This window comes from Pectinophora gossypiella, chromosome 8 (assembly GCF_024362695.1).
Source record: "Pectinophora gossypiella chromosome 8, ilPecGoss1.1, whole genome shotgun sequence".
Lineage (NCBI taxonomy): Eukaryota > Metazoa > Arthropoda > Insecta > Lepidoptera > Gelechiidae > Pectinophora > Pectinophora gossypiella.
In genome coordinates, this window is record NC_065411.1 from 9,010,777 (window position 1) to 9,025,624 (window position 14,848).

The following is a 14,848-nucleotide window of genomic DNA, read 5'->3' on the forward strand; positions in this document are numbered from 1 at the left end:
ACAATGCTTTTATAGGCCATAGAGCGTACACTTTTTCAAAGAGTTTAATTATGTATGTACTTATATTAGACTTTTTGGTTATTTAAATGCCAGATTAAAGTAGAGGAGTAGAAAAACAATAAAACGTTACATGAGCTCGTTGAGTACCTACCTAAAAAAACCTAAACACCTAAACATAACATGCGTTTTGTTTATGCAATACATGCTGAGTTGTACAACATACAAGGTTTACACCCGCGAAATTTAAACATCAACATAAGTTAGGATTTTGATTTGCACTTACTTATTGTTTTGAAAATATCCTGATTCAATTAAATGTCTTCTTGATACGTAAAAAGCTCCAGTTTCTAACAACTCGCCATTCCAGTCCTGTCTTCGTGGTCTCGCATAAACATCGAAATTCACGGGTGAAATCCGACCTTTGAAATCGCGCCACCGTAGTTTATGACTTCTAAAAAGTTATAATAAAGTTGTTAACAATATTTTATATTATATTTCTTTATAATTACGTGATTAGAGAAGTTTATTGTTTACCTGGTTACAGAAAATACACAGTCGAATTCTTTTAGTTTCCCCAATGCTTGCTGAATTTGTTTAGCTTGAATAAAAGGAGAAGTTGCCTGAATTAATACTAGCGCCTTGACATCGTTCTTAGATGCAAGAAATTCAGATGCACCCCAAATAGATGGAGCCCAATCTGTAGCAGTAACTTTACTTCTATGATACACAGCAGCACCGTCTGCAAAAATATCCTACAATTAAAAAAAAAACGAACTCATTAAGGATAGGCATGTAAATTATAATAAACTTACTTATGATTGCCTCTAATGCGATCAAAGGATGTTCCGTAGACACTGTAATATCGTGTAACCCCGCAAGTTTTGCGATGTTTATCGTACGACTCAGTAAACTCGCTTCTCCAACTTTTTGTAAATTCTTCAAATGAACTCCTTTAGACCCACCTCTTGCGAGAATTAATACTGCAGTCTGATCGCAACTCAAAACAAAACTGAAGAGAAGTTTTCTGTAATGTAACTCCACTGATATTATTTATTATAAAATAAATGTGAATTTAATATGTAAGCACAGTAAGCATGTTGGTAAACCACCCACACCTTCACGTACCATGATGAGATTGTGGTCAAACGCAAGCCAATTTAAATTTAATCAATAAAAACTTACATATTTATCACAAATAAAACTAATGTCTGTGTCTGCATGATGCTTCCTAACAACTCCAATAAATTTGTTCGTTCGTGCTACTACGCTACTACCAAATAAATTGATTAAGTACTTCCTTTAGTCACTGTTTGTACCTACTTATTTCTTATTGTGAATATTTATTTAAAAAAGGTAGAAATAGAATTTATTAATTATACCTACCTACTTATTACATTACCTCACGCTTGTTTACAACTGGGGTAAGCAGAAAATATAAGATTATTTGAATTAGTTTCCAAGGACTCTCTTATACTCTATTACTCTATATAACCAATACAGAAAATTATTTACCATTGAAAATATTATTTTACTGTAGGTTACCTATGTGTTGCTTGCTAGTCTTACGTATTTGTATAATGTCTAAACAAGTCTAAATAATTGAAAATATTCAAAAAATATATTAATTTTATATTTACTGGCGCGTGTATCCAAATTTAAAGAAAGTTTTGACAGCCCGTTTATTTATGAAATAAATGGTCTGCAAAAACGTGACAGCGCTATATATGCTTTTTATCACTCTTTATTCTAACAACGAGTGGCCATACTGTGTTACGTAAGCAAACAACTACGAACCGTACGAACGTCAGTAGGTGGAGACATCAACACACGAAGCGAACGATCTTTCCGAATTTCACATGTAATTTATTATTCTCCTTAATTTAATCTTTAAAATGAAATCGATTGAAGAACTGGAACAAGAAGTTAAGAAAGTAGACAAAGAATTAGTAAAAATAGAAGCTGAACTAGCAAAATTAAAGAAATTACAACGAGAACTTCAGGAGAAGAAAACGTCATTGAAAAATTCTATAAACAAACAAAAATCGGACACTTTAGCCAGTGTTGATTGGTCTGGTAACCACTACGAGTGGTCTGAAGAAGTGAAAAAGGTTTTGAAGGATGTGTTCAAAATAGAGTCATTCAGGCCGAAACAGCTTAGTGCGATTAATTCTACCTTATCCGGGCAGCATGCGATCGTAGTCATGCCGACTGGTGCGGGGAAGAGCCTTTGCTATCAACTACCTGCACTCGTGAAACCCGGTCTTACTGTTGTAATTTCACCTCTAGTATCACTTATGGAAGACCAGGTCAGGTCACTAACTCTAAGGAATATCCCAGCAAAACTAATAACTAGCACAAGTCCTAAAGACGAGAGTACCGCTGCGTTAAATATATTAAAGGACAAAAATTCTGAAGTTAAGCTATTGTATGTAACCCCTGAAAGATTAGCAAAGAGTAAAAGATTCATGTCTAATTTGCAGAAATGTTATGTTGATGGTAGACTGCAAAGAATTGCTATAGATGAAGTGCACTGCTGTTCCCAATGGGGTCATGATTTCAGGCCTGACTATAAATTTCTTGGTATACTGGCCAACATGTTTCCAAAGACTCCTATTTTGGGATTGACTGCAACAGCCACAGCACATGTTCTGACTGATGTACAGAAAATCCTTAACATTTCTGGTTGCCTAGTGATCAAATCCACATTTAACAGACCTAATTTATTTTACAAAATATTAGAAAAGCCTTCATCACAAGAAGAATGTTTGAATATTCTTGAAAAGCTGTTAAAGTACAGATACAAGGGTGAAAGTGGAATAATTTATACACATAGCATCAAGGACTCTGAAGATCTAACTGATGGGTTGCATAAAAGAGGATTGAGAGTTGGATGTTACCATGCAAATATGGAGGCAGCGGCACGGTCTAAAGTCCATATGAAATGGCATGATAAAAGTTACCAAGCCATTGTTGCTACAGTAGCTTTTGGCATGGGGATTGACAAACCTGATGTGAGATTTGTCATCCATCACACAATAAGCAAATCTATGGAAAATTATTATCAGGAAAGTGGCAGAGCTGGCCGGGATGGGCAGAGAGCTGAATGTGTAACTTTGTACCGAATGCAAGATGTTTTCAAAGTTAGCACCATGGTTTTTTCATCTGTTGGAAACTTAGAACATTTATATGGAATGGTGAAATATTGCCTGAATGGAAGTTTATGCAGAAGGCAGTTAATAGCTGAACATTTCGATGAAGATTGGGGTGACACAGATTGTAATAAAATGTGTGATATTTGCTGCAAACTTATGAACAATGTCAAAGAAGTTAATCTGCAAACTCATTGCAGAACACTTGCAAGTATCATAGAAAATGCTGAAAAACAAGATACAAAGCTGACTGCACAAAAGTTGCTTGATGCATGGTACCTCAAAGGCCCTGTCAATATGAGACACAAGGGCAAAGAGCCTGAATTCCCTAGGGCCTTAGGAGAAGATGCAATAACTTATTTATTAATAGAAAATTATCTAGTTGAAGATTTTCATTTCACTGCATATTCAACTATCAGCTACATAAAGAAAGGACCAAACATGGGTTTAACACAGGATCCTGCTTTTGTTTTGAAAATGCCTGTAAGGAAATATACATCATTTGAAATAGAAGCACCAGCACCTCAAGATTATGAACCAGTTAATCAAAACCAGGAAGAAAATGTAGAAAAGAAAAGTAAAACAACTAAAAGAAAATTAGATTCAAGTAATGGGTCAAAATATAAAAAAATTAAGACCATAGTTTTAGATGATGATGATTAAACAAATATTATACTGAGTGGGCTGTGTTATTTAAAATGGTATTTATTATTTCTAAAAATATTTGAAAAATAGTTTATTTTGCTTTGCTACAAATTTTTAATTAACTCGACAAAGAAGCATCTAAAATATTAGACCCGTCGTCTTGGGGAGTACTGTAGTGGAGTGAGTCTATCATAAGCTGCTACGTTTTCCTCTTTCTCTCTATTTTTGGCACGACTCCTTCCCGAACTCCTTGCTGATTTTTGTTTTTCTTGCGGTAGTGCCGGGGTCGTACGGGTTTGGTCTAGAGAAAAAGGAAGTTTTATTATATCGTTAAGTTTTTCGTAGACATATTTAATGTGTGTATAAATAACTTTCAGCCGGACTTGGTAGGTATAGGAGTTGCGACCGTAACCCAAATTTTCTAAAGCGTTACTAGGTATTTACCTGGTTTAGAACCACGAGATTTGGTACTCTTATCCGATTTGGCGCTTCCCTTATTCTTGTCACTGGCTTGGGACCGCGCAGTAGGCGGTTCCCTACTCCGAGTAGTGCTAAATGCAGACCTAACGGACGAACATTCACTGTCGATGCCTAAAGCATCCAAGGCACGCAGTCGTTCTGCTATTTGTTCGTGTATAACCTCACGATATGGCTCCGCTTGGCCCAAGTCTTCCATCTCCGCCAACCACTCGGCACGCTCGCGGATTTGCGTAAGCACTGGAAAGAAAATTGACAAAAAATTCTTTACTATGCTGATGGTATCGATTCGAAAGTATAAGTGATAGAAGATTTCGCATTCATATTAATCATAATTATTTATTCTCTTCTACAGTATGTCACATTTATTGTGGAAAATAGATGCTCTAACTAGGTAGGTATCCTGTATTTTGAGATACCACGTCGTAACCCTTTAACTCTCACACACGATTAAGTTTATACAAGTTATAGAATTTAAAGAAATTGCTATAAGTGATGAACCATCCGGAACTGTATATTCAAATCAATATTTATTTGAAACTCACAGTCGTTCCACTTCTCTTTCTCGGTGGGTATTTTAGGCGTAGGTTTTGGGATACGCGGTGGGGGCGGTGGCACCTGCTCCGGACTGTCCCCATACGCCATCGTGTTGGCCAAGTGCTCTTTCAACTTCTCCCGGTCTTCGCCGCGCTTCAACGGTTTGTAACTGACGAATAAATGATTACGATGCAACTGGGAGCACAAATTATTATTGTAAGATAGCTTCAACTTGTCTGTTGACTTGTTGTAGCTCTATTCACCCCTACAAGGATTAGAAATAGGGTATTCGTTTTTGTGTTTAACACGAAATATTTCATCTTGTGACTTCTAAGGTCGATGACCGATCTCACCGTGACTGGTGTTTGGATTACAACTTAGTACTTGTGTTACTTGTTAGAGCTGCCAAAAGACCCTATGGCTCTGATTGTTGATTTTAGTTTCTTTCTACCCATTTTGCGATCATGCAATCACGCTGGCATTCAAGACAGTCTTAAAACATTGTGTAAATTAGTGTTATAAGAAATACTAACGGGTCCATATCATAGATTCCGGACTCCCTTATGGCGGAGAGTGAGCGTCGTTTGGAAGTCCGCGGCCTCACCATGGGCATCTCCACAGCAATAGGAATCTGTTTCTTCTCCTGTTCTCGAAGCTTAAGCGCCGTGTCCCGCCGCTGCTGGATGGTCAACTTCGACTCCTCTAAGAGAACTAAAACAGACAGACACAACTCACGACAGAGTCGCAAGAGCATTAGCAGGAGCACTATTTAGAACCCTAAAATGGACATGATGATATAGGTATATTAAAGTAATTAAAGATACTAAAATTTCTCGAAATAATTCCTTGAGCCTAAAGCGAAGTAACCTGTAAGTAAACCATACCTACGTCGTGTGGGTTGTGAGGTGGAGTACCAACGTCATCAATCCTGGTGTCAGGGTTACTACTAAGCCGCCAAAGGCCCCTGACATGGCTCGTGTAACGACTACTTACTTACATCAGTAAGTAGTAACCGGGACCAACGGCTTAACGTGCCTTCCGAAGCACGGATCATCTTACTTTCACCACCAACATACCTTTAAGAAATTCTTGTTGATGGGTTGACGGCTCCACGCGGCGTGTGTGGAAAATGCCTCCATGAGGAATCGTTCTACTCGGCCAAGTTATGTTTACAAAACCATCCGAATCGGGTTGTTGCATTGTGAATAAATATAAATTAGTAGCAAATGTTAAAAACACCACAGTCGTCAGCTATAAAATAAAAATGTTTTATATTGGTTTTAAATTTCCCGGACAACGACATCGATAAAACTCGTTGAAAACACGCCTGCGTTCCTTTTTTAACATTTTATTTAATTACTTTTTCGTTTTAAAATGCAACAATATTTTAATGGTTTTCTATATATTACTGTTTTATTCAGTTTTATTTTATAATGGACAATAACTTTATTTTAATTTAATACCTAGTTTGTCCCATAGTCTGCGTATAACGTAGCGTTTAATTGTTGAAAAAATGGCGGGTATTTGAATTCACAAAACCATACTTGTGTAAAACCTAATTTTGAAATGGACAGCACACTTGGGTCTACCATTGAAAAAATTAAACGTGAAGAACAAAATAAAGAGGCGAAACTTAAAGCGAGACGTGAACGTGAGTTTCACTGGCTATAATATTTATTTTGTGTTATGAATTCATGCCGCAATATTTTTTTCATGTAAATCATACCTAATAAACATAAATCGTTTTAGTTGAAGCAGCTAAAGCCTCTTCCGAACGCTCTTTACGTGAAATAATTTCACAAACTAAAAAACTGCAGCAAGATAAGGAGGAATTAGTTAAGAGGACAGATGAACTTGGCGCACATGTCGCTATACAGAAGATTCGAAGAGATGCTCTCTTATCGCAATTTACATTTTCCAAGAAAGAATTAGCAGAACTGCGAATTAAATACGTATGTTTCTGGAAACGAATTAACATTTATTTAAATTAATTTAAGTAGTTAGGTACCCATTTAGTTTAAAAAAAAGTATTATTGCACATATTTTTGTGATACCAGGACCTGGCTATATCTGAAGTCCAAGATCTTCGTTCAGATTTCTGTAAAGCTGTCTATGAGCTATCTGATGAATGTGATATTTGGTCATTGCTTACGAAGCCATCTACTGAAGCGTTGCCTCGGGTCATTACTAAAAAACCTCTAGAAACTAACGAACAAGCGTTAATAAATGAGTGTAGACTTAAATCTGCCCTGGAGAGACGTCGTAAAGCGATAACTGAACGGGATCGCTTAAAGTCCGAACCTGAGACTGGCGAGGAATTTATCCGGTAAACGAAAATGATAAGTTATGTTGGAGTTTTATTATTGTGTTCGTTAACCATATGCCATTTTGTATTTTTCAATGTTTCAGAATCAAAAACGCACTTCGTTATTCCCTCGAAATGACTGCAAATCTACGAAAATAATTATTATGGCAAGCTAAGTTTTCGTTCAGTAAAGTGTTCTTTTGCCCAACAATCTTATAACGCCCGCCACTGAGGAACTATCCAGGCTACGTTCCTCAAAATGTGCCTGGGTGTAATAACAAGCGTCATCATTGATACTCAAAAACAAAATTAAAAGGTGTTATGTCCGTTATCCATGAAATTAAAAGGTTAAACGAAGGAAACTGTACAGGGCCATCTATATTGTTTTTGAGAAATGTAGCTTGGAAAGTCCCGCCTTGGTCATCCCAGGCCAAATCTAAACTTCCAACAGGGTAGCTAACCTTATGAGGTTCCTTGTACAAAAAACGAGATAATTTGTGGTTTACTATTTACTATACTACTAGATTATTTATTGTGTGCTACAAGTAGTTATAATTACGAAGGCATGATCTGATCAGCGGGAGTTCTATAATACGATTGCACAAGTAAACGGTCGTTGCGGCCGGAAACTCTCGACGAGATAGCCGTAGACATGCGGAGTAGGAGAGTGTGCTCAAAGAATTTTCAGCAGCATAGATATACGAGGAAAAATGTTCTACTATTGGCAACCCTGATTTTCAGTCCATATATTAGCTATCTGTCAATGTCAGGTGGTTTGAAGAACCGTTCCTCGCATGTAATGTTAAATGAAGTTATTTTCAGGTTAATTGGGAAATTATAATCAAAAATGAACAGAAATATTTTTCGTTTCAGGTAATTAAACTTATTCTTACCTATTAGTTATAATAACAACTCACTATTCATTAATTGCGGCTCATTACGCAACGTTAATGAAATGCTTGTTTATTATTTATCTTATTTATTTGTTAAAATAAATATCAATTACACGTTTTGTACAATAGACAGTGTAGTTATTATATGTTTGTAGCAAAGGTAATCGGAAAACAGGCTAGGTTTTCGTTAAAACCTTGTGAACTCTGAACAAATTGAGTAGATATGCACATGTTTATTTTCATTCGCAAATTAGTTATTATGAATTAGAATGCATTTTATAATATGTTATTGTATATGGTCGTTATTAACTGATATGATCATCCAACAACCAATATGTCTCTGTAGCTGAAGTATGGATAGTTATTATAATATATGTGATATCATTGTCTTCTGGGTGTAATACTATACACCTCTGTCTACTCCTTCGAGGATATAGTCGTGATGTTATATTTGTATCATTGTCTTATTCCTTTTCATGTTACTTCAGCACACAAGTAGATTTTAACTTTATTAGTTAGGTCGCAATTACACAAAATAATATAAGTTTTTTGTTACAGGAATTTCATTCAATCAAACAAATCCAGTAGATTCTGTTCAAACAAAACAAAAAAGGCATTGCCTGAAGAATTAATGGAAAATGAACCTATCAAATTCTCTACTAGTCTGGCAGCAAGAAAAACAGTTAGACCTGTTGTCAAAAAAACAAAGATTGACATGCCTTGGTACCAACCATACTCTGTGATAGGCAGTGTGACAGTGTTTCTCATATACTTCTGTTTACTTCGAGAAGAAAATGACATGGATGGTGAACTCACCAAGACACTGTATGAGAGGATGCAAGGATTGGAAAAAGTACAGTTACTACAAAGTTACCAATTCAATAAGGAACATGGAAAGAGTGTTGTAGAAATTGAAAAGAGACTCAAAGAGATAGAAGAACAGGAGCGACAGCAAGCAACCTCAGTGGCATAGTTTAAGTTCTAATATTAGTGTACATATAGATGTTTTAGTAGGACTGTTCTATTAAAGTTTAAATTATTGGTTACATATAACTTCTTTTATTTGATAATATTTGGGTCTTTTTTTAATACAACAACAATACTCAATGTGATGACTGATGACAGAAAATATCCCTCATATGATAATGTAATGTCTTGAAAGGTGTTCACCATGTCTTCAACGAGGTTTTATAAGAAAAAAATAATGTCTCACCATCATCATAAGTTAATTTTAAAATTTATAAGGGAATATTAAATATTCTCTTTGACATCATAAAACTAGAACAATCTCATCCCAAATAATTTTGGAGGTAATTGCAATTAACTTATGATGATGGTGAGACATCGAAGCTATCCCAGATTATATTTTTCTTATAAAACCTCGTTGAAGACATGGTGAACATACCTACACCTTTCAAGACATTACATTATCATATGAGGGATATTTTCTGTCATCAGTCATCACATTGAGTATTGTTGTTGTATTAAAAAAAGACCCTTATGTATAATTATTTTTTGCCAAAAATCTTACTTTCCAATCTTATACTTCTTAGAGGGTTTGCAAAGTTCAGAGATCAGCACAGGCCTTCATAGTTGAGGGTTGAATTTTTATTACACATAATAGTGTAACTAATTAACTATGAGTCATAGCATGACCTTATAAAATGAAATTCAATATATGATCCTAAGTATTATTTATTTAACACCAAATTTCTCATTACACAGCATTAAAGTGCATCAATTTACTCCAAGAACAGATTTCTCACACTTACATGGTTGACAACATTTCCCTATTACACTACCTAGAAGATAATATACCAAGTTACTAAATTGGCTATGTTCTTACACAAGAAACTATTTGTTGCAAGCGATGGTACACAGATGTCAGTTCATGAAATGATGATTGCAGGACAACAGAGGGAAGACCCTCTGGTCAATCAGACAGGACTTGGAAACAGTATCTTGTGAAAGTCCATAGCAAAACTTACATAATAAGAACATACTCATAAAAAAATTCAGTTCGGCCTCCTTATAATAAATGATTACTATGTTAGAATAGAATTAAATGTGAGACATTATAAAAATGTTATGGAATTTATGCCTATTTGAATTACAAATAATTTACGACAAAGTACACTAGAGTAAACTTAAGCACGCTCGCCACGGATTCGTCGTGCAAGTTGGATGTCTTTAGGCATGATGGTCACACGTTTGGCGTGGATGGCGCACAAGTTGGTGTCTTCAAACAGCCCCACCAAGTATGCTTCACTGGCTTCCTGTCGTTCAAAACATAACACAATTAACAAAAGGGAATAGGGGAGATAACTTACCTATTATTAACAGTGATAACTACATGACACGAAAACACCACGTTTTCTATTTAATTATGTTCGTAAAAAGTAAATGCTTATTATAATAATAATACCTGCAGAGCTCCGATGGCGGCAGACTGGAAACGCAGATCGGTTTTGAAGTCCTGAGCGATTTCTCTCACAAGTCGCTGGAAAGGCAGCTTGCGGATCAGCAACTCCGTCGATTTCTGGTAACGACGGATTTCTCGGAGAGCCACGGTACCAGGGCGATAACGATGAGGCTTCTTTACACCACCAGTGCTGGGCGCTGATTTACGCGCTGCCTTTGTGGCCAATTGTTTACGAGGAGCTTTACCTCCTGTAGATTTACGGGCTGTCTGCTTGGTACGTGCCATTTTTCACTGAAAAGATAATTATCATTGAAACGACAATAAACAACTAGGTGTTGCGAAAGTTCTATTCAAGAGTCGTCTAATTAAAAGAACATTTATCAACTAATAGTTGTTTCCCCAATTACAATCAATACACATAAATGTCGAATAATGAAAAATGCACTGTTTTACACACCTTTTATTGGTATCGGTAAAGAAATAACAAATTCTACCACAATTTAACTGAGAGCTACACAACAATGATCATATGCTCAAGATGGCGTCGAGAGAATGGCGGGCGAACGGTGACGCCAATATTCTGTGCAGTCATTGGTTAGCCTAAAGCTAAAACTAGCGACATCATTGGTCAATAAAGCCGGATTCCCTATTGGTAAGAAAAAGCAAAGATTTTCTAACGCTTTCTTCTTATTGGCTGTTGTCAAATTATTTTCAGAGTTGCCAATTAAATTAAAAAGTATAAAAATAAAAAAAATAATGATTATGTATTTGTCTAAAAACACACAACGTCGATATGAAGATTGTTTTGTGAACTTACCCTTTACTCCCGCTATGTTGGTACTATTTACCTGCTTGTCACCTGCTAGGGCAACACTTTCATAAATTTTGAAAGTGTGGTAGCACTGCAATTCTGTCATCTTTTTATAGCGTTTTGTGATTCCCGCTTATACGGTTTATAACTTTTCTCGAGATCGTAAAAAGTTTAAAATCACAAGTTAAATAGCCGTAAAATAGTATATTTTCGTGCCAAATTTGTGTTGTGCCGTAATATGAGTGAGGAAAGTGTGTGTAATACCTCGCCTACTGCGGAAAACGAGGTTCAAGAACCTCCACAATATTCTCGCGAAGAAAATGTAAGTTCTTCCAGTAACGACTGTGGGGACACTGAATCGGATTCAGAGGGTCAATCCTCACGTCGTCCAAACAAGAGATCCAAGCGTAAATCACAATACTGAGGGTTACGATCCACGCATTGATACCCTCATCACTCAAGTAAGTCAACTTACAAATTATGTACAAAACTTTTTGCCGACGTCATTACCCGGCTCATCTGTAGCTAATTCAGTTAGCTCATCCTCTTCTAACAATTTTTTAACCGAACCCGATGCTGTACAACTTAATTTGGGGGAAATCCAGACTGTTACAGACACCACAAAGGTCATTAAAAATGCATCTCAAAAGCGTGTGGACGAATTAATCGATTACAACACTTTAATAGTGATGGTTAGAAAGAGGTGAAGTACTCTAAAGTCTTCAAACCCTTTTAGCCAAGCCGGGCTTTGTGGAGCAAAAACTTAATACTGAATTTTGCCATCTAAATAAAGGCAAAGATTATCTTGCAACAACTGAAAGGGCTATGGCAAGGCTTACTAATGGCTTACTAGAACAGAAAGAAATAATCTGTGACAATTTACAAGAAATTGTTAATTGGGCTAACAACTCATCGGCTGAGTTGAACCCAACTAATTTGTATGAAAAGATAATAATTTCTATTCTATTTTATTTTCTTTGTTTGTGGCTGCATCGTCCAGAAACGATGATTCTGCCAACATCAAGGTTCAACAGAAAATACTTAACTTTAAAATATAATTTTGATCGGTTAAGTCCTGTATTTGGTCCGGCTCCTGCTCATTACAAAAATATGGAACAGATGTTACAGGTAGTTTGTGAGAGGGCCGAATGCCTATAAATTAGAGGGGAAGGGGATTATCTCTGAAGTAGGTAATAAAAACCTTCAGAACACATTGAGGAGATTACCTCCAAGTGCCGAACATTTATACAATACAAATACACTTTATTGCACCAAAATAAAAAGAAATTACAAAAAGACTCCTAACTAAGTAAATGGCAAATGGCGGCCTTATCGCTTAAAGCGATTTCTTCCAGACAACCATAAGGTTCCATCTATTTGACCAGAACACCCTCACGCCGGTCATACAGTCACGGAGAGGCACAAATTCCTGGTTAAACGTTCCATCTTACCTGAAAGAATATAAACCATTCGCTAAGAAGAGACCATCTGAAACTTTTGTGTCAATCTCATGATTCACACCAGGACATGAGTCAATAGGGCTCCGCCTAATACTTCAACGCACATTTTTAATATTGACGAACTGGATCGCGGAGATCCTACGTTCGAGAGGAATTCGAGTTCTAGTCTACCTAGACAATTTCCTCCGGGACAATCAAGACTAGACCAAGTTGATTACTCAAACTGCGGAAGTTGTAAGTCTCTTGGAATCCTTGGGATGGCAGATAAATTATCTAAAATCTATACTGAAATTGATTTCAGTATACACACAGTTGACACAGGAGTATTTAGGGATCACTGGGAGTACAAAGTTGAACAGAATGTTTCTATTAAAAAAAAATAAAAAAATAAGAAAGTTAGAACAGTCCATAGCAAACATAAAACAACACATTGCAAAAAAAAAAAAAAAAAAAAAAAAGTACTAGGTCAGTCAAACTTCGCCAACTTTGTTATTCCAAAGATCCGCCTCCATTGTTCTTACCTTCAAATTTTTCTGAAATATTTTAAATTCAATAAAAAATTGTTACTGGTGTTATCCCCACAAGTACGGAACGACATGAAGTGGTGGAGCAAGTCAACTCCCCATACACCCACTCACTGACTACTGATTCGGTGGACTCGGGTTGGGAACTTGGGAAGCTCAGTTGGACGAGACCCTCTTATCGGAATCTTGGTCGAAAGAACATAGGAGGAAGCACTCGATCTGGAAAGAGCTTTTCACAGTATATGCATTACATACATAAACAGCCTATATACGTCCTACTGCTGGGCACAGGCCTCCCCTCAATCAACCGGAGGGGGTATGGAGCATACTCCACCACGCTGCTCCAATGCGGGTTGGTGGAGGTGTTTTTACGGATAATAGCCGGGACCATCGGCTTAACGTGCACTCCGAAGCACGGAACCATCTTACTTTTTCGGACAATCAGGTGATTCAAGCCTGAAAAGTCCTTACCAAACAAAGGACAGTCTCACAAAATGATTTCGACAATGTCCCCATCGGGAGTCGAACCCGGACCTCCAGATCGTGGGCCTAACGCTCTAACCACTAGACCACGGAGGCTGTTGTTGCTGTTGGAGATGTGTATTGATTCGGGATCAATTCCATCGTCTGCAGAATTGCCCATATTCTAGTCCAGTTCGACAACCGAACATTGGTCTCCTACATTCGGAAGGAAGGGGGAACGCGCTCTTTCAACTTATTCAATTTGACATGCAAGTTGTTGAAGCTGACAGACAGGCTGAACATAACCCTGTCAGCACACTACCTCCCGGGGAGGTACAACTGCACTGCCGATCGCCTCTCACGGGCACGGCAGATATCGGAATGGCACCTGTTGCCCACTACAACAAACCGATTATTTCATCGTTGGGGCACACCAGACGTCGATCTGTTCGCGTCTGCCGAAAGAGCCGTGGTCAACATGTACGTCTCATTAGACTGCAAAGATTGCTCAGCACTCTTCTCAAATGCTTTCATTCAAGTGTGGGAACTTCAACTGGGCTGGACTTTCCCTCCACCCAACCTCATCCCTCGAGTTCTGGCCCATATGAACAGCGCCAAGGGTCTGTATATTGTAATACCTCCACTTCGGAAAAAAATATATTGGCTGGAAGACTTTAGGTCTTGGGCCTTACAGGTCATGGGCTCCCCCTATTACGATAGAGAAGCTCGCGGAGTGCCTAGTGGACACTGCCACGAACCGTTCACCCTTACAAATCGACCAAGTGAACCTACAGGCTTGGTTACTTAAAGCTGGGGGCAACAAACTAGTAACTGGTCAGAACCCGAAAAGCAATTATTATATAACAGTAATTATTATGTAACAGTTGTTGGCAATCCACAACGAGTACCTATTTTCCTGCAATTAAGGGGTGGTTCAAGTGGTGTGACGAAAATCGTGTTAGTAGCACAAGTCCAGAAAATCACATAAATGCAGATTTTTAGCCTACATACACTTGGTGGAGAAACTTGCATACAGTTCGATTCTAGTCCATAAATCTGCAATATTTACATTTTGAATAATTAGACGTGACCGTAAGTCTCATTACCAATTATTACTATGACAGATTTCAACATCATTCAGAGCAATTTCAGCATCCAACAAG

At 37.3% G+C, this 14,848-nt stretch overlaps 5 protein-coding genes across 5 annotated transcripts; 3 read left to right on the top strand and 2 right to left on the bottom strand.

Annotated features, from left to right (window-relative positions):
* Positions 1-1,820: 1,820 nt before the first annotated feature.
* On the top strand, positions 1,821-3,828 carry LOC126368705 (ATP-dependent DNA helicase Q1-like). Its single transcript, XM_050012826.1, has one exon. It carries the CDS (start codon positions 1,893-1,895, stop codon positions 3,810-3,812), a length of 1,920 nt encoding a protein of 639 aa, XP_049868783.1. The 5' UTR covers positions 1,821-1,892; the 3' UTR covers positions 3,813-3,828.
* Positions 3,829-3,834: 6 nt separating this feature from the next.
* On the bottom strand, positions 3,835-6,075 carry LOC126368743 (UPF0193 protein EVG1 homolog). The gene is made up of 5 exons (XM_050012884.1): positions 5,885-6,075; positions 5,342-5,519; positions 4,817-4,977; positions 4,239-4,511; positions 3,835-4,095 (listed from the first exon to the last, which is right to left on the bottom strand). Exons 1-5 carry the CDS (start codon positions 6,006-6,008, stop codon positions 3,941-3,943), a joined length of 891 nt encoding a protein of 296 aa, XP_049868841.1. The 5' UTR covers positions 6,009-6,075; the 3' UTR covers positions 3,835-3,940.
* Positions 6,076-6,374: 299 nt separating this feature from the next.
* LOC126369126 (uncharacterized) lies at positions 6,375-7,138 on the top strand. The gene is made up of 3 exons (XM_050013418.1): positions 6,375-6,459; positions 6,558-6,760; positions 6,866-7,138. Exons 1-3 carry the CDS (start codon positions 6,375-6,377, stop codon positions 7,136-7,138), a joined length of 561 nt encoding a protein of 186 aa, XP_049869375.1.
* A 702-nt stretch (positions 7,139-7,840) lies between these two features.
* On the top strand, positions 7,841-9,059 carry LOC126368758 (uncharacterized). Its single transcript, XM_050012907.1, has 2 exons — positions 7,841-7,986; positions 8,565-9,059. Exons 1-2 carry the CDS (start codon positions 7,961-7,963, stop codon positions 8,977-8,979), a joined length of 441 nt encoding a protein of 146 aa, XP_049868864.1. The 5' UTR covers positions 7,841-7,960; the 3' UTR covers positions 8,980-9,059.
* Positions 9,060-9,683: 624 nt separating this feature from the next.
* Positions 9,684-11,043, bottom strand: LOC126368759 (histone H3.3A). The gene is made up of 3 exons (XM_050012908.1): positions 10,886-11,043; positions 10,432-10,719; positions 9,684-10,282 (listed from the first exon to the last, which is right to left on the bottom strand). The coding sequence occupies exons 2-3, from the start codon at positions 10,711-10,713 to the stop codon at positions 10,154-10,156; spliced, it is 411 nt and encodes a 136-aa protein (XP_049868865.1). The 5' UTR covers positions 10,714-10,719; positions 10,886-11,043; the 3' UTR covers positions 9,684-10,153.
* Between the last annotated feature and the right edge of the window lie 3,805 nt (positions 11,044-14,848).